At 30.9% G+C, this 18802-nt stretch overlaps 1 protein-coding gene across 5 annotated transcripts in view; it reads left to right on the top strand.

Annotated features, from left to right (window-relative positions):
- Window positions 1–4124: 4124 nt before the first annotated feature.
- The window catches only part of LOC145316695 (sodium/calcium exchanger 3-like), a 75167-nt gene continuing 60489 nt past the window's right edge, over window positions 4125–18802 (top strand). For 4 of the 5 annotated variants that reach the window (XM_080157396.1, XM_080157393.1, XM_080157394.1 and 1 more), the window contains exons 1-2: window positions 4125–4281; window positions 17404–18613. In XM_080157396.1, coding sequence (XP_080013522.1) covers window positions 18528–18613 — 86 coding nt within the window. In that variant the 5' untranslated portion in view covers window positions 4125–4281; window positions 17404–18527. Of the gene's footprint in view, window positions 4282–4567; window positions 4705–17403; window positions 18614–18802 lie in introns of those variants that run through there. The other variant, XM_080157392.1, reaches the window with a different exon arrangement.

Here is an 18802-nt window from a genome sequence, read left to right as displayed (position 1 = left end):
CTTTGAAATATCTGTATTCAAATATATATTATATTTGAATTAAATATATTAGGTATATATGCTTAGTTTAATCCATGAAAATCCTTGCAATATCTTAAAATCAAGCGCCTAATATTTCCTTACATGGTACTTAAGCTTTGTACTTTTCTGAAAAAAAAACTATCGCTTTTGTTATGCGAAGTTTGCATACCATTTATGTGATTATGATCTATCTTAATACAAAATCTCGAATTTATAATATTGCTCTGAATATTTATTGAATCAACAACAACTCTAGAAAATAATCATGTTTGATAAAATTACTATTTGTGACATAGACAAACAAACAAATGCAAAAAGTATAAAGCTTAGCTTACATTGAACAGCCAGCAAAACAGAAAAATATTATTTTCTATTATTAGTATTTTATTTGATTAACAAGATAACAAATAACATGAAAAGTGATAATAAATCAATTGCAGAACACAAAATACAATTAGAAAAAAACAACATTTTTCACATAAAAGGGAAATATCTAGCAATATATGTAAATCAAGATAAAAACAAAGAAATACTAAAGATAATGTACTTATTCGTATGGTATTACAATGGTTGTTTGTGGATAGGAAAATATTAAAAACTTTTTTAAAAAATCATATTTGTTGCTGCCCATGCAATGGGCCGAACTTACGGGCCAATAAAATAGATTAATCCCACTTTTAATTTTCTTTTACGTGAAAAATTTAATCCTAAAAACAATTTGAATTTTGTTATTTTAGAATAGTTATTTCTCGCATCGTATTATCAACGGCTTTCCGCGGATATAGAATGTATAATTATAAGATTAAAACTATTTTTTTTAGCCCCGAGGTGCTGAAGGCACCGGCTAAAAAAACTAGTTTTAATCTTAAGATTGTACATTTTTATTATCGTAGAAAGCTGGATATAATGCTAGACATAGTTTTTTCGAATGGACGAGAACCGGTTCCTATCGACCGGATTCGAATGAATACGAGAGAACTATTTCTTATTAAATAGACTTACTTTTTTGAAGGGTAATTATAACTACACGACTATATACACTTCGAGATATATTGACAGAAACTATCATTATACTTTGTTAAAGTGATGTAATCTAAGCTACGTAGAACAAACTATGTTCGTTAAAGATTTTCTAAAAAAAAGCTGTGCTTTAAAAACACGTTGAATTCTTTATAATTATTTGTAGTTCCTTAGTCCACTGCCTCTAAGGGATGGCGGGGGAGATTTGAAATAAAACATATAATCATATTTTTAAAGCTTCTCTTAAAACTATGACTCACATATGTTGACTTGTATTTTCCGAGATCTTTATAGCTAGCCTCAAGATTAAAAAAATATTTTAATAATAGGTATATTTATTAAAAATATCAACAATGTCTATTTTTACACATCTAGCTTACCGAGAAGAATTAAAAGAATACTTATTTATCGCATCGTATTATAAACAGCTATTAGCTATAAATAAAAAATTGCACGATTAATTGCAGTTTAGTTATAACAAGAGTGACTTAAATATTATATTATTTAAAATGGACACTTAATCATTTTTTTATATTAGTATAGTTATTTGTCGCATCTTATTATTGACAGACTTACGCGGATAGTAAAATGAAAAATTACACGATTAATTATAGTTTAGTCGGCCCCGAGGGGCTGAATTACCAAGTTAACAAAAATGGTATTAATTTTTAGTCTTTTTATTTTATTATTCGTGTTAATTTTCTAATACGATTTTTATAACCGGCTGTAATCTGGCGGATTTTAATCGGCTTTGAAGGATTAATTATATATAAAGGATTATTAATAGTTAATTTTACATTAGTCTATAAACTTGTTGGTCTGCTCACTAAAACTTGTCAAAGTAAATAGTTGTGATCATTATATTTATTATTATTATGCCTATGTAATTGTATACCAATGTTTATTTTAGCTAGACACGAAACTTTCAAGCTTTCAGTTTCAATAAAAAGAATGAATATTGATTATAGTGAGGCTACTCTTTAATACACTTTGTTTGTCCGTCCTAAGGGGGAAATGTGATAATTTTTGTCGTTGATAAGAGTTAGACGGCAGAATTTGTGTGTGTGAATATCCTGCTGACTAATAAGTATCTACTCAATAACTTAAAGATCTATCAATCAGTCTATAGGGGAAATTAAATATTCACCTAGAAATGAGTTGTTTTTTCTCTGCTTCTATTTAAAATAGATGCAGATTTTTTTTATATTGACATCACTGATGAAAAGACATCTACTAAGCTAGCTAAATTATACGTTATTCTGTATTAAAATTAAATTTCTATAAGGGATGTTTTTTTTATTTGCTAACTAAGAGAAAACTTTAAATTTATAATGAATATTCTTTAAACCTAGGAGTATCTTCTATAATCTCTCTCTGCAACATACTTGGTCCTTCGGCCAATCTATAATATTCTGCTAAGCAAAAAATTTAAATAAATATTAGAGTTTTCTTCTCTTTGGACATTTTTATGCCTATGCCATCTACCATCTAAAATTTCTTTAGATATTTTCTTATTTACATTATGATTTACCTCTTGCATATTCTTCACTAGAGTCGGCGTTCTAAAATTATCCTGCTATTGGCTAGATTGAATATTATTAATCTTTTTCTTCAATTGGCCTATCTCTGAATATTAATCTTTTTCTTCCATTGTCCGATCCCTGAATATCAACCCAACTACAAAAAAAAGTTACTAAACATAAAGATTACTACGACTTTAGTTTCGTTTTTTCATCATTTTTTAAAGATTAAATGTCCCTCTCTCTCACTTCCCTTTCCTTCGGTCTTTTTTAAATTTCATTATTTTTATTTAAAACCGTATTTATAATTTTGTCTCTCTTTCTTTAAAATATTTTAAATGTTAAATTTTAGTTTATTATCTGAACACATTATGGACGTGTCGCTAGTATAAAATTATTTTAAAACTAAGTTTTCTTTGATTTACGATTATATAAATTTTAATTTTCTAATTTATGAATAGAAATTTAATACTTTATTCGTCAATGAGAGTTTATTATGGATTATTGGAGCACTATGAGTATTAAAACTCTACTATTGGAAGACTCGAGCTCATTTATAGATGTTTATTTCCTATATAGATCTGTCATGGAACTTGATGCAATAAAGCAAGCCGTTTTATAAAAAATCTGTTAAATTAATTCATAAGGTAAAAAACAGAAAAAGTAGTCGCTCATATAGTTATAAAATAATATTAATTATTTTCAGTGGTATAATTAAGCCTCACTTTCGTTTAACCTTGCTGCACATGATTCATTCTTCAATTCATTTTGGGTGCAATACTTTCAGCTTTTTTTGTTCCCTTGTTTTATTCCACACAAATAAATTGGGGAGTTTCTCTGTTTGTGAGTATAATGGTTTTATACAGTATAGTACACATACACATGTATACCAAATAATGCGCAAGAAAGAGGAAAACATAGAAGCACCTCCCTTAACCACCCACCGCCCTTCCAAAATGTCGGGATTTCTCCGTTCAGAGTGAAATCGTTGTTTGGTAGTAAACAGTCGCACACCTCCGATGGACCCCCCCCCCTCCTTTCTTTCTCTGATATTACCATTGTGTCTCCTCTTTTTCTCTCTCCTCGTACATTTGTGGACTGTGTACGATACCACCAGTTGCAATAAAGAGGGGGGACCAGAATTAGTCACATAGAACGGTGTTTTCTCCATTTAGCCAAACTGAGTTGATATGATAGGGACTTTCATGAGATATCCAATTCGACTTTAATAAAAAATGGATTTAATTCCCCCCAAAAAAAGTATACAATTTCAGTTGTTTTTTAGGGTCTACCTTATTATTTACTACAACAGTCCCCAAAAATAGCTGAAATAACCAAATATTTTTTTCGAATTCAATCCGCTGTTCGTTAAACCTTTCCCTTCATCCTAATAAGCTTTATCAATCCATTAAAGATATAGGAAGATAATTATAGAATTAAATAGATAATTATTTATCGAATCGTATTGTAGACAGTTTTCCGTGGATAGTAAAATGAAAATTTATAAGATTGAATCCAGGATACTAATCGGTTCGAAGCCATACTGGAAAAGAATTATTTTAATATATATCTTTTTGCAGATTTCTAAAGCAACCATATATTAGAACATATAAGTATAAAGAGTGGGGTCTATAATGACAGAAGGGAAGGTTGATTGTGAGTAACCAAGAGCGGAGAGATTGAGGCTGGTCGCAAAGATATGCCTTAACAGGGTAACCAGGTTAGTTTTTACGCTATCAAATCTACTTTTTATATACATGCTTGCTGGTTCTAATACAAAGTTTAATTTAAAGTTTCCTTGATATTAACAAAGTGTTTGATAGAATTGTTAAGGGAGGAAGTGATATCTTTAACCAGCTGTAAAAAACATTTTTTCAGTGTATGCAAAAATTTCTCACAATAACGTTTTCTATATTCATTAATAAATGTATTAATGAAATTAAGTACTCTAATTGATACGAAGTTTTCATGCAAGATAACTGAAACGGCAACTCTGATTTGTAAATGCCTTGGTAGTGTTTGTGACAACCCTGATGTAGATATGTAGTTAGTTTACACGGCAACGATATTTACTCACCACATACTCAACTTATACACATACATACACGCACACCCACACAAGTACAATTATTTTAAATACCAGGTATACGATCTTTTATTTACACTTCTCATTGTTTAAAAATAATTATAATTAAGTCTTAAGCAATCTAATTAGATTTATGTTACACAACCAAAAATGAAAAAATTGGGTAAAATAAAGAAAAAAGTGATAGGTTAATATTCACCATTTGACAATTTTATCTTTGACGTTTGCATAATATATTTGATTAAATAGGTTAGATTTTATCTAACAGTGACAATGTGATATTTTATGAAAATTAAAATTGAATTATTAATGAAAATTTCTCTATCTACATTTATTACAAGATTTCAATGTACGCAATATTATTTGAAAAGAAAGAATTTAAGACTTGTGCTCGCTGCGCTATTGAAGAAAAAAGAAATATCTGGAGTAAAGATAAACAAAGTTTACGTTGTTAAATTTGACAGGGGGAGGGAGAGGACAATGAATGATATTCTTTACTTGACATTTTATTTAAGCTGACGACGTTAAAAGTGCCTACAGACATAATTAGAATGAATTTATCTTTCATTGTCTTCTCCCCTAGTTCAGTTCCAGCATTGTTTATTGTAAAACCAGATGATTATTTGAGGTGTTTTCATTGTTTAGTTATTGTTTTTAAGTATAAGTTTTTTGCTTCTAATTTATGGACACATTTGTCCTTGTTGCTTATTTACAGGGATAAGGGATGGGAAACGTAAGAAAATATTATTCCAGGCCTATTTTCCAACTAGGCCTAAAAAACTAGTTTCGGGATGACGCAGTAGTTATATTAGAAAACTATGAACAATGATGAAATAGCTATTATATGAATGCAAAGAAAAAAAGTATAGAATAGAATTCAGGTAGTTGATTTCACCTATCATAAAATACAATAAAAACTTTTCAAAGAACCAATATGTTAGTGGCTTTAAGTAGAATCCCGTTATTACTTCTCCAACCCCCCCCCCCCCCCCCATTTAAAAAAAAAGTTTTTTTTGAGATGGTTAAATCTGATTTATTTTCAAACATTTTAAGGGGGATCTACTTCACCCCAAAATTTGTATATAGAAATAAACACCGCTTTAGCTCCCCAGCTTTAATAAATAAATTAAGTAGAATTGAATAAGTACATGGGTAACATTCAACTAATTGTTCCATAGCAAACATATAAATTAAGAATTAAAAAAAAAATTATTTTACGTTAAATATTAACAGAAAAGTTTAATTAAGTGTGCAATAATTTTTACCAAAATTTATGAAATTTTTTTTAACAAAAAACAGTACACTTTTATTTACATATTGAACTAGTTTTGTATTATAGATCATTTAGATGGGTTATCAATTCCACATGAAATGTAACTTTTAAATTGTCTAAAGACATGAGTTTTTCACATTGTTCTAAAGTATTAAATGTTGAATCCTACTCAGTCTTCAAAAAACGATCTCTCTGTTTATGTTTTGCTATATGGACATTTATTAATGTGTAAATTTAATAATAAGTTGATGTGATTGAACGTCATATATATTGTTGTCAATCTGATAGCAGAAAGTTTCCATTGTTGTCTTTCTAATAGCAGAAATTTATGTTTGGTTGAATCAATTTAGCCAATAATGAACTGGGGGACGCGTTTGTTATTAATTAATTGGTTAATGCTAAAAGCAAGTTTCAGGCTATTGGATATTGGCCTACAGCCAATGAGGAACTGGGGGAAATGAGTTGATTTTATAGGCAAAAAAGAAAAGTTGCCCCATCACTTTTAAAAGGAGGCTGAGACCTAATTTTCGGTCAGGTTTCCCATCCCTTATCCCTGCTTATTTATCATTCTAAATTAATCCCATTTTTTTCATTTGTATGTATATCTATTAATCATGGCTTATATTAGTAGTTAAAGGTCAATTTACATATTAACGAGGATGACAACATCCATAAGTAGCGAAGCTCAAAAATTATGAATGGATATCGGGAAAAAACTTACTATGGAGCAGTGGCATACAATAAACATTAAACTTGATAAAATAGGGAAATAACGAAACCTTTAAAACCACGAAAAATTAAAAATCTAGGAAGCGATATAGCACCGCAATTAGTGAACAAATCTTAATGATGGAAATATGTAAAACATGGTTATATTCATTCCTTGATAATTTCAGCCATCAATCCTGAATAGGAATCGATAAAATCTTGAAAACCAAAAAATCTAGGAACCGATCTAGCACTCCAATTAATAAACAAATCTTAATAAAACTTGGTGAACATATGCAGAATGTAAAATCAATTAATCCTTGAAAATTTCAGCACTCTATCTAGAAAAGGAATTGAGAAAATCACGAATCTAGGAATCGATCTAGCACAGACAGATGGGCATAACAATGTATAGATTAGATGGGCATATGTCATAGGAATCTTTCCTAAACATTTCAGCTGTCTATCTTGAATAGGAGCCGAGAAAATCACATTTCCCCCAATTTATTAATTACGGACGGATAGACATTCGTTCGGAATTATAGAATAACTTCGCTTCTTATATTTTCAAAGTAATTATTACTAAAGCTGGGGGGGGGGGGGGTTGATTATAACATCCCTTCATCTATAACCCTGTTACAAATAAAATAAAAACTTTGTTGCGCTTTATCATATTTGTCCTTGTAGGTATTGTTGTTAAAAGTTTTAATCAGATTTGGATAAAATCGGTTACTTCATATTTCCAGTCAATACAAAGGGGGGAGGCGGATGTGCCACTTTTTGAAACCAAAAGTAAAACGTGCATGATCTCAGCCCATAAAAGAGTTATAACTCTAAAATTCTGCACAGCAGTTGCTTTTGTGGAGAACAATATGGAACTGTGAAGAAACGGCGGCGGAATCGTTTCCCACTTTTTTCGCCAAATTAGACAGTTCTCAATCATCTGAGATAAACTTTTTTTCTCATTTTTTCTTATATTTTCACGTGACACTTGTAATATTTCAAATATGTCAATATTTTTAGAAAATGCAAGTGTAAAATATAAGCGAAATTTTTATGAAAAAAAAGTTTATCTCAGATGATTGAAAATTGTCTATTATGGCGAGAAAAGTCAACAAAAATTCGGCGGGAGCGGCGGTTCCGCCGCCGTTTATTCACAGTTCCATATTGTTCACCACAAAAGCAACTGCTGTGCAGAATTTTAGAGCTGTAACTCTTTTATGGGCTGAGATCATGCACGTTTTACTTTTGGTTTAAAAAAGTGGCACATCCGCCTCCCCCCTTTTAAATATTTGTTGACATATATTTATACTTCTTCTTCATGAAGACAAAGACATAAAGTTGAATATAATATTATTTTATATGTAATTTTAGACTTACCTGCCAAGAATTTTAAGATCAATTGTTGGCAGAAAAATTTGTTTCTGGTTAAAACATTTGTGTCTTGCATACAAATTATTGTGCAAACTTTGTATGGGGAAAATTTCTGAGCCATGGCTCAAGTTTTTACATAACTAGGATTAATACAACATCCATGATAGCGAAGCTCTATATATTAAACAATTATTAGCGTCAATAACAATTATATGGTGAGTGTGACAACGTTATTTTTATATAGATTTAATATCATGAATTAAACAAAAGTTCTGTGTTAATCTGTCTTTCCTATAATCCAGAAAGATTCTGAGATATAATAATATTATGATTATTATTTCAAATTGACGTGGGGTGCTCAATTTCAAAAGTTACTTTAACCCTTACAGATCGGGGGGGGGGGGGGGGGCGGGGCTCTAAGAGCCCCCTAAGGTTTTTTCAATGTAATTTTTTTTGTAGGTAAGATAGAGAGATGTGTCTTCATGACTTTTTAAGTTTAGTAATTATAAGTCGGCAAGAGTTGATTTTATAAGGATATCTGGTCTGTGTCGGTCGTGGTATCCGGTCAAAGTCGGTTAGGTGTCACCAAAATTAATAAAAAATTCTAAATAAATCTTAATTTCTACATTATGACTTTTGTGTATAATATAAGGTAGAGACCTAAAATTTTTTGGTGAATATTTAGATACCAATGAACATCTGAGATAAGTGTTATGACCGATCCCTAACCGATTTTATGACCGATTTTTTGTCCGGCTTATACTATAGACATATATCATGGATATCGTGGCTTCTATTACAGCTAGAGACCTATAATATTTTTGGTAAATCCTTGAGCAATAATGAACTTCCGTGAATGGTAAGGTCATGACCGATTTTCTATTTCCCACCTGTAGTTTTACCATTTTTAAGCTGCCAGCTTCCGAATTTTAAAACAGCTTTAGACCAGCCATTTTTTGTAAGTAGTATTTTATTGTGATCATAAACAGATCAAAATATCAATTGGCGCCGCCAACCGCCGAAAATGGCGGTTCCCGTTATTTGCTGCTTTTCGGCGATGGTCAGAAAAAGTATTTTTTTTGTTATGAAGAATAAAAGTTCGTCCTAAAATTTGGTTATCCTAGCTTTAAAATTGGCCGCTTTACAGCTGTTTTAAAAAGCGGCTAAGGAGCGGTCTGACCGCTTTGACTAGAAAAAGTAATTTTCTCTAAAACTAAGGGTTAATACACAAAATAATTTATGCTGTAAGAAAATAAAAAAATGAAACATTTTAAAATTGATGATAGAGAATGTCTGACAACGTTTTAGGTGTTGGTTTAATTTTTAGACCATACTTTATTGTTACAATACTAATCTGTAACAAACGGACGTACTAACCTTAAATGTAGAAGAGCTTTGCCTTTATATAATAATATACAAACAAATATACTTGAGCACTTCATAAGCGTAAGAGCTCTTAAAGGACTTGACTGATTTAGACAATTGTATGCGAATTATTTTACAAAATTTTGTGCAATAAAAAATATAAACACATCATAAACCGAACAAAAAATATTCTATTAATGCAAGGAATTCAATAAAGAAAATCGGATTTTTATAATTTTAATTATTTATACATGTTTTGATATTAAATATTGATGATATTGATTTTCTTTAAATAAAATGTTGAGTGTATGACAAGAAAGATTAATGAGTATGAAAGTTTAGGAAGAATTATTAACATCTTAATTTGGTTCAATTTGGAGAAGCAAATTATTTATTTCTTTTTCAAACATGATGATTTTTTACATGTTTTCTCACTTTTGTCATGATATAAGGGGGGAGGGGGGGGGGTGCTATAGGTGAACCGTGAGCAAAGTGGACTAGATATTGAGCTAGAATTTTGAGACTTGGTACAGCCAGTCTAATAGGTACTCTAATTAAATGGAAAAAAAACTTGGATTTTTAGGTTAGGTTAAGTAAGAAAAACCCTGCGGAATTGGGTTTTTTTGGCCTTTTTTGGTCTATTTTGATGTAGAAATTTACCTAATTATTTTTTCACAGTTTTTTTTTAATACGCTGTGTCTATTCATAAAGACATTATTTAAGGTGACCGATGGTGGGGACCGACCCCAGCGGGCTAGGTGCGTGGCTCGCAGATGTTAAGTGCATTTTTTCTAAAGTTTGTGTTGTCATATATCAAATTATAGGTTTTTGAGTTTCGGTCCCAAACTTAATCATCTTAAATACCTTATGTCCTTATGAATTGACACAGTGTATTCAAGGAAAAAACCGAAGAAAAAATAATAATAGTTATATCTTGCATCGTATTATAAATGGCTTTCCGCGGATATAGAATGTACAATTATAAGATTAAAACTAGTGTTTTTAGCCCCGTATGGATGAGAACCGGTTCCTATCCACCGGATTCGAATAAGTACGAGAAAGTAAGTTTCTACATCAAAATAGACCAAAAAAGGTCAAAATAATCCCATTTCTGCTGGGTTTTTCTTACCTAACCTAACCTATCCTAACCTGAAAATAAAAATTAGAACTTTTTTCATTTAGATGTATTACCTATTGGACCAGGCCAGGGTTATGTAACAAGTTTCAAAATTCTAGCTTAATATTCAGTCCATTTTGCTTAGGGTTAACGAGCTTCCGGCACCTAGCACCCCCCTTCCTCCTTTATTCTCTTTGAGTCTTAGGTATTAAACATGATTATTGAGATAAATATGCACGATTTTGTTAGTTGTATATCATCTCTTACCTAATGTATTTTCAGATCTCAGTTTTGGATTTGATTTACTATTTTTCTCCATAAAATTAAAGCGATGCTTGCAATTTTATTTAGTTTGCTAGGTATAATATAAAGATATTTTTTTTCAAATCGCCAAATCTGAGATCTGAAATTTGCGTCACCCTTCCAACCTGACGCATGACGCCGTATGACCGGGAGACGTGGCATTATTTTGTCCACTTTCTTCTGGAGGTGATAGTTTGTTCATATTTAGTATCTTGCATTTTGATCATTTTAATTGAAAATGATTAAATGTATGTTGATAAAGCTTCCAAAGAATGTTTTATTCCTTAATTGATAGAGTAGTTATGCGAAGTATAGCTGCTGCTGTGCCTATAGTCTCTAGTGGCGCCATCTTTGTAGTAATGAGATCAAAAACATGAAAAGCACTGTCACGTTTATAACAAACTTAAAAGTCTAGCCGTTTAAAAAAAAAATTTGCTTCTGACAATAAACCCTAAATAAACAAGATATTAAGTTTGTATCCTATCACATATATGTATTGATAAAGAAATAAGAAGACAATTATAAGAAATGTCAGAAACATGAAAACTATACATAAACTTCTTTCTTGTGTATTTAGACCTTAGCATAGATTGTTAGTTGCGAAGTCAACTTACAATTATTTCTGTTTGTTTGTTAATTTGAAGATACACTTGTTGCGTAATTACTTGTTACACATTTTAAAAAAGACGTCTAAAAATAGTGACTATAAACTGAATGAAGTGACTAAAAATGACAACATCCATAAGTAGCCAAGCACAAAAACTTGGATTGACAAACGGACAAAGTGAATCAAGCAAATATTCAGCGGTCATGAAAAAAGCAAGAATGAAATAAGCTAGGACATTAGAATAGAAGATATTAAGAAAAATAAAAAATCACAAAAATGTAGAAATCAGTAAAAAAATAAAAGCGGCTAAAATGCTGGGAATGTTGAAAAAAATCATTGGATTAGCTTTAATATCAACTAAATAAATCTCTCTTTCCATAAAACGTTACGGAATGAAAGACAGACAGATTCAATTACAGACTTGCTTCGCTACTATAAAGTTTATTTAAGTCTCAGACCCAAGGACGTCCAAGTGGGTGGGGCTAAAGTGGTGATTACCCCCCCCCCCCCCCCATTTAAAATTTACCCCTATCTTGGGAGTGCTGTAGACACCCCCAACCATTTAGGAGGGGGTATTTACCCCCCAAACAATTTTTTGGGTGTAAATACCCTTCCCCCCCCCAAAAAAAAAAAAAATAATCCCTAACAAAAAAAATTCTATTCTAAAAAATGCCATGCTGCTATGGAATTATTACTCTTAGTTTGTAATGATTGTTGATATTATAACCTTTGTATAATATCAATGTATAAAAAGGAAGTTATTATAAATATTTGGGAAATCACTTATCAAAGTTATCATTCATTATCGCATATAAGGATGCCAACATCCAAAATTAGCGAAGCACAAAATCCTAAAAAAAAAATGAAGTTACCTTTCTCACGAATGTTATATAGTTTTTAATATTCATATTTTGTATGACGACTGACAGACTGACGGTCAAAGTAAATTGCATACTTGATGCTCAGAACAACGGAAAAATAAATTTTGATGTTATTATCCACAAAAATTTTAAATCAGACCAAAAACGCCAAATATAGGAAGAAATATGTGAGCAATCTTAAGATTTAAATATTTATTAGAACGACGGGAAATTTAATCTTGATACTACAAAAAATGTAAAAAATTGACCAAAAACACCAAATATAGGGTAGAAATGCGAAAAAAATTTAAGTAGCTAAAAAGCATTATAATTTTCATGTATTACCATGTATTGACGGACTTACATTGCGAATTATAAAGTAGCTTCGCTACTAAAAATGAAAGATATAAATCAAAGAAATTAAGAAAATTTATAAAGGCTATTTTAAAATTAAATTGATACTTTATAACTTCTCAAAAGCTAAGCTTTTCTATTATTCTATATACACAGGGACGTCAGTCAGTCCGTCCGTTACGTATAGCTCATAGTTAATTTAGGACTGTCCTATCGAATTTAAAGTCCTTATGTCTTGATCAATTATATTGATTAATAGTTTTTAAAAGCAATATTTATATGATAAAATCATTTGATTCTCATTTAGTTTTAAATATGGATTCCCCGGATAGTTTGGCATAATGTTTAACTTCAAAATAATGTTAAATATTAAATGCGTTGATACTCTAGATTTGTTAGTTTGTCTGAGACTTATTTATATTTTGAGGTTCGCTTTTATGAATGTTGCCATTCTTGTTTAATTTTATACTTGTTTAGTGTATAATTTTGTCCATTACTATACCTAACAAAATTATCACTATCAAAATAATTTGATTATTCATATTGTTAAATTTACAAATTAAATGATTATCATACATTACCAAAATTACATATATGCTTGTCACAATTTTGGTTTGAAGAAGAATTAAAAAATATTTGTTATAGGCAGCTAGAGGCCAAACGGCTAGTTATAAAACCTTAGTTAGCACATTGTTCAAAAGATATAATAATATTCAAAGCTGCCAAAAGACTTAATAATCAAAGTAAGTTTGCAGCTCGAGACAACTTGCTTTGCCTACATATATGTTATTCAAGTGTATGCAAACGAAGCCTAGGGAATTTGCCCATTTCAGGGGTCATTTACAGGGAGTTGATGCATTTCTTTGAGCCTTATCTCTAATATTGCTTAAAACCTGCTCTGAACCTCAACTAAACTCAATTGAAAATTTTGGATCAATTGGTCCTGTCGATGAAGAGATATTAGCGGACCTACAGACACAGCTTATGTTACTACCTGTTAACGATAGGGTAAGAGGGGGGAATTTTCAGTAAGGTGCGATTCTCGGTAATTTCGACCAAACTTTGGAAAATGTCAATTTTGACCATGATCCCGTCGAATGACAGAAAAAAACATAAAAGCAAATTTGTTCCTTATTAAATTGCCTACAAAAAAGTATAAAATGAAAATTTAAGGGTACTTTAAGGGTCTCAAAGTCGGACGAGAAAAAAAATTTTCCAAATATTTTTTAGTAGTTGTGTAAAGATCGACTTACACAAAAATTTGTAAGACCTAGAACTGATTCGTACAAACCTTTTTATCTAAGAATTGCCCGCTCTATCCAAATCCGTTGAGAGCTTTAAAACAGAGTTAATATTTTTTTCAAACATGACAAATGTTGGTGCCCGCCTGCCAGGAGAAATTTCGGTAATTTCAAAAGAAATTAAAATCTAACTTTTAAGGTCATGTTTTCTCTGGTCAAATCTAATATTTAATGCAGGCTTTTTAAGAATTAAGCCTAAAAATGAATAGAACAGGTTTAAAACAAAAAAAAAATTATTTTATTTTTTGAAGCAAATTTTTGTGAGAAAAAAAACTAAATTTCTGGTCCTTTGAAAAAAAAATATTTTTTACATAGAAGGAATAGTCCGATCTTTATAAATTTTTTTGTGGATAATACCAATAACTTATACTAATTATGATTTGTTATGCTTGTTTGGCCCTTTGGCCTTTTTTCATCGATTTTTTTTTAGGTTAAAATATAGTCAAGATTTTTTGCAAAGATGACACTTTTGTTTCAAATTTAATTTTTGAGGTCAATTTTTACTCCATTTTATGTTTTTTTGGGCTAAATCTACAGTTCAATATGAGCTTATTTAAGGATCACGCCTAAAAAGTAATAAAATACGTTTTTTTCTTATAAAAAATTTAAAAAAAAATAAAAAATTCTTGTCTGTTAAAAAAATTTATTTTTAACATAGGATAAATAGTCCGATCCATATGAAAATTTTGTGGATAATCTCTATAACCTATACTAATTATGATTATTTATGCTTGACTGGCTGTTTGACCGTTTTTCATCGATTTTTTTAGGTTGAAAAAAATTACCGAAAATTCCCCCCCTACCGGGTAATTTTCAGTAATTTCTTTGAGTCCAATTTCGACCAACTTCTAAAAGTCCCAGGATAACGTCCTTTTTATCCTCCAACACGATGACTATTTGAAATTAATTGTTTTAAAATTAAAATAATGTGAAAACCTACCCGATTACCTCATTAGGGTGGGATTCTCCTTTGATTTCAAGCGATTAACTTGAGAACACAAGGGTATTATCTGCTATTAATGGGATGCAATACTCTTTTAACACCCACTATAGGATATCAGGTTCAGTAACATCCAACTGACAACCAACATTTTGATTGCACGAACTTTGTTTGGAGGTCCTTGCTGTGTATGGTAATGAGCTGCGCTTGTTTGCGGGCCAAGGCACACTCACTACAAGTGTCACGTGGCAGATATAGTAGCAGTAGGTACCTTTATTAACGTCTCTAGTATGTGCAGACTAAAGCTGTATGTCTAGCGGTTTACAACTCTCAGAAAGTTGTCGAAAAAAATTTTATTCGTGTTTTCGACTAGATCTGAAATTCTAAACTGTAATATTAGTAGTAGTAAAATTTATATAAAGAAATGTCCTATAAACACACAAACAAGATTTAAACAAAATTAAATATATTTCATTTTCATTTATTGTTCTATCTTGAGTAAAACTTTACCTTTAAATTGCAATTTATTCACCCTTATTTTTTTTGTGTTGCTTTTCCATAAAATTCTAAATATCCGCTGAAAATCACTTTTGACTAATTAGTTAATAGCTGGTGCTTTCCGACAAAGTGCCTGTCGAGCACTGATGCCCCTCCCCCTTATTTTTGGCAATAAATTTAAAATACGGTTTGATGCTATTTTTTCCTTTGCCTTCATAACCATTCATTAACCCCATATTTTCAATTTTTTTTAATATAAGGGGGGAGGGGGCGGAGAGGTGGATGGTTATTGATTTTAAGCCACATAATAAAAGTTTTTACAAAAATAAAGATTATAACATTCCTTAACAGCAAAGCATTCATTCAAGAAAAGTTGCTCTTTTTTATATCAAATAGCAGACGAGAAAATCTTTGTTAACTTATTCCTGTTCCAAAGGTTGGACATTTCAAATTATAGAATAGCTTTGCTTCTAAACGGATTGTTCAAGCTTAGAGAAAGCGACGTATTTCATTGGATTTACAGCTGACGTCAAAAATAAAATGTCAATAATATTGAAACCAGGAAAAAATATGTATGTGGATCACTAATTGAGATTTGATTTAATTTTAAGTTATTACTGCGTCATTAGCCTTTATGACTATTTCCGCGCCATTTCAACCTTTACTGTTTTTAAGGGGAGGTATTTTTGTAGCCCTAAGAGGTTGCTGCTGGAAAAAAGCCTAATATCTGACAAAAGTAACAAAATTTTCGAACTATTAAGATTATGACTTAAAAATTATTTTTAAAACTTTAATAATAATAATTGGTATAATGACTTAACATTACCACAGTCTCTCTTTACCCTTAGATAAGCTTTGCTTGTAAGACTTCGACCTTTAAAACAAATTGATAGTGATCTGAATGAAATAACTTATAATCTATAACGTCACAAATGAAATCGGCATTTTCCTAGTTCATTTTCTAATAGCGCTTCTTACATACAACAAAGATATGTTCTGTATACCACAGATTTCAAGTCGAAGTTGAATTGATTTGATTTCTTTTATATTAACCGAATTATAAAATTAACGCTAAGGTTGTCTCATTTTAAATGAATATAGGTTTTTAGTATAGTGCAAGACAAATACTAATAAGTACTTAATTTTCTAATTGTATTTTTATTTATTTTTATTGTTTAATACTTTACAGTTCCTTTTCTGTTTTAGCTAGTTAGATTATAGTTAATACACAACTACTAAAATTATTAAATTTAAGTATTGTAGGTATGTTATCACAATTCAAAATAATAATTATAATTCGAAAGGTTATAAATAAAAATGCCTCATTCAGAAAAAAAAACACGTTGACAATTAAAGTTGTTAATTTTGAAAATGTCTTGCCTATTGTAAAGCTTTAATTAATATTTTTAAAAGCGAACCTTTTCTAAAATTAAGGTCGGTCCGTCCGTCCGTCCGTAACGGACAGCTTTTTTTTGTTAATTTAGGCATGTTAGAATTGTCCTATCGATTTCAAATTTTGCAAGGTGATTCCTTTAATAGTTAGGTACGATTTAGAAAACGTAGCAACTCTATAATCATCACCAAAATGTCCGTACGTCCATTTTAAACATGTTGATTTTTTTACTTTTTTAACAACAAATTTTTATGTGATCTAAGCATCCGATTGATCTGATTTTTGGTATATTGAGTCCTGGGACAACAAAGTATAATGTAATAAGCAAAGCAACTCTATAATCAAGTCCTAAAAATGTAAGTGTGTCCATAAACATTATCCTGAATCAAGCAGTTTTTCAACAAATTTACTTACAATTTTGCTTTGACTCTTAAACATTTATATTATGATTATTCAGTTCTGACACTATACAAGTGTTACTGTCCGTTTGTTCTACCGTTTCAGTGCTTCGCTTTTATAGATGTTGTCATCCTTGTTTTTTTTTTAAAACCGATATGCTATTAGAATTATTGTATCCCGCCCAGAAGTTTCTTTTTCATTCCTCTCTCCATCCATGCACGCTTATATTACAATGAATTAAATTTATCTGCAATTTATTTTCAGGGTTTTGTGCCTAGCAGCTTAGCCGTAGAGAGAAGAGAAGTAACGTGAAGAAAGAGTGCGATTGTAAACATTTTTACCCACCTTATAGGTTCCATAGGTTGAGCCCCAAAATATTTAATTTTCTGAGAAGTATTACTCATCCAAATTTCTTTTACCAACCCACACCCACATACACATACAAACATATATACTAGCATACATAGACACTCAAACAGGGAGTGTTCCTTACCTTATCAACACACATATATGTTAAATTTGTGTGTGATAACCTACAAACACATTAGAACATACGAACAAACCTAAAAGTTATATATTTTTATGTTTAGTGAATGAACTGAACACATGCAGAGCCCTGAGCCGGCATGAAACAAGTTAAACCGAGGAATAGGATGGCGGGATATTTTTAGCAGCCTATATTCTCAAAAGGAAAACCTAAAAGGAGAGAAAGAAAATAGCCTTCAGCAATCTATATGCGTCTATTTTTGCTCCCCATACATTTTTCCTCATCGCCCCACATGTATTAAATTCCAAAAGGACTCCGGTAAAAGCAAACACACAGCCTTCTTCTTTTGAAAAATACTGCTACTATCCATAATCCAAGGGACACATAAGTGAGAGGTGGGGTAAGTAAGTGAATGACGCTATAACACACACACAGACACACATGTTGACACTCACACTGCTGATGGGACTTCAAGCATTGCTTAGCCAGTGTGTGTGCGTGTAAAAGACTGTTAGTGTGTACTGTGTATATGTGTGTGTACACCACACGCCGCACACACCAGGTCGCGTCAAAGTTTAGAAAATTTCAAAGCAAAGCCAAAGTAAAAAGTTTAAACTAACTATAATACAAACACAGCAAGTTAATACCGCGCTTTCTCCTTTCAGTCGATAGAATCATAGGAGGAGAGGTAGAAAATCAAAGATAAGAGAAAACATTTTAGTTTGAATAGTTAATACTTACTAGTTAGTAGTTAATATAAAAGGACTGATGATAAATACTACACAGTCATATACTTCATGAGTAATGCAACAGCAGTGATTGGAGTGATGTTTCATTGTTAAAAAAATCAGTGACTGTGGAATTGTGAGTTAGTATAACAAGTGAGAAAAAGATATAGAAGATGAGCAACGAGATCGAGTCCCCGCCACCACCAGCGGAGTTTGTCTGGACTTCAAACCAGACAAATCTGTGCTATAAGAGCGAGGAACATATGATGCAAATTAATTTTGTAATTACACTTTGTAGGTTCTTAAGAACAACAAGGATGGCAACATCCACAAAAGCAAAGCACATTATCAAATTCAAACAACAATAATTATCATTATTATAGGACTTGATTGTAGAGTTGCTTCGTATTTAACAATTTACCTAATCGTTCTTGGATATTATGAAAGA

The sequence above is a fragment of the Acartia tonsa genome, chromosome 4, assembly GCF_053477335.1.
Source record: "Acartia tonsa isolate MP-2025a chromosome 4, ASM5347733v1, whole genome shotgun sequence".
In the NCBI taxonomy this organism is placed as follows: domain Eukaryota; kingdom Metazoa; phylum Arthropoda; class Copepoda; order Calanoida; family Acartiidae; genus Acartia; species Acartia tonsa.
The sequence above is the reverse complement of the archived record's forward strand: the minus strand, read 5'-3'. Positions and strand labels throughout refer to the sequence as shown.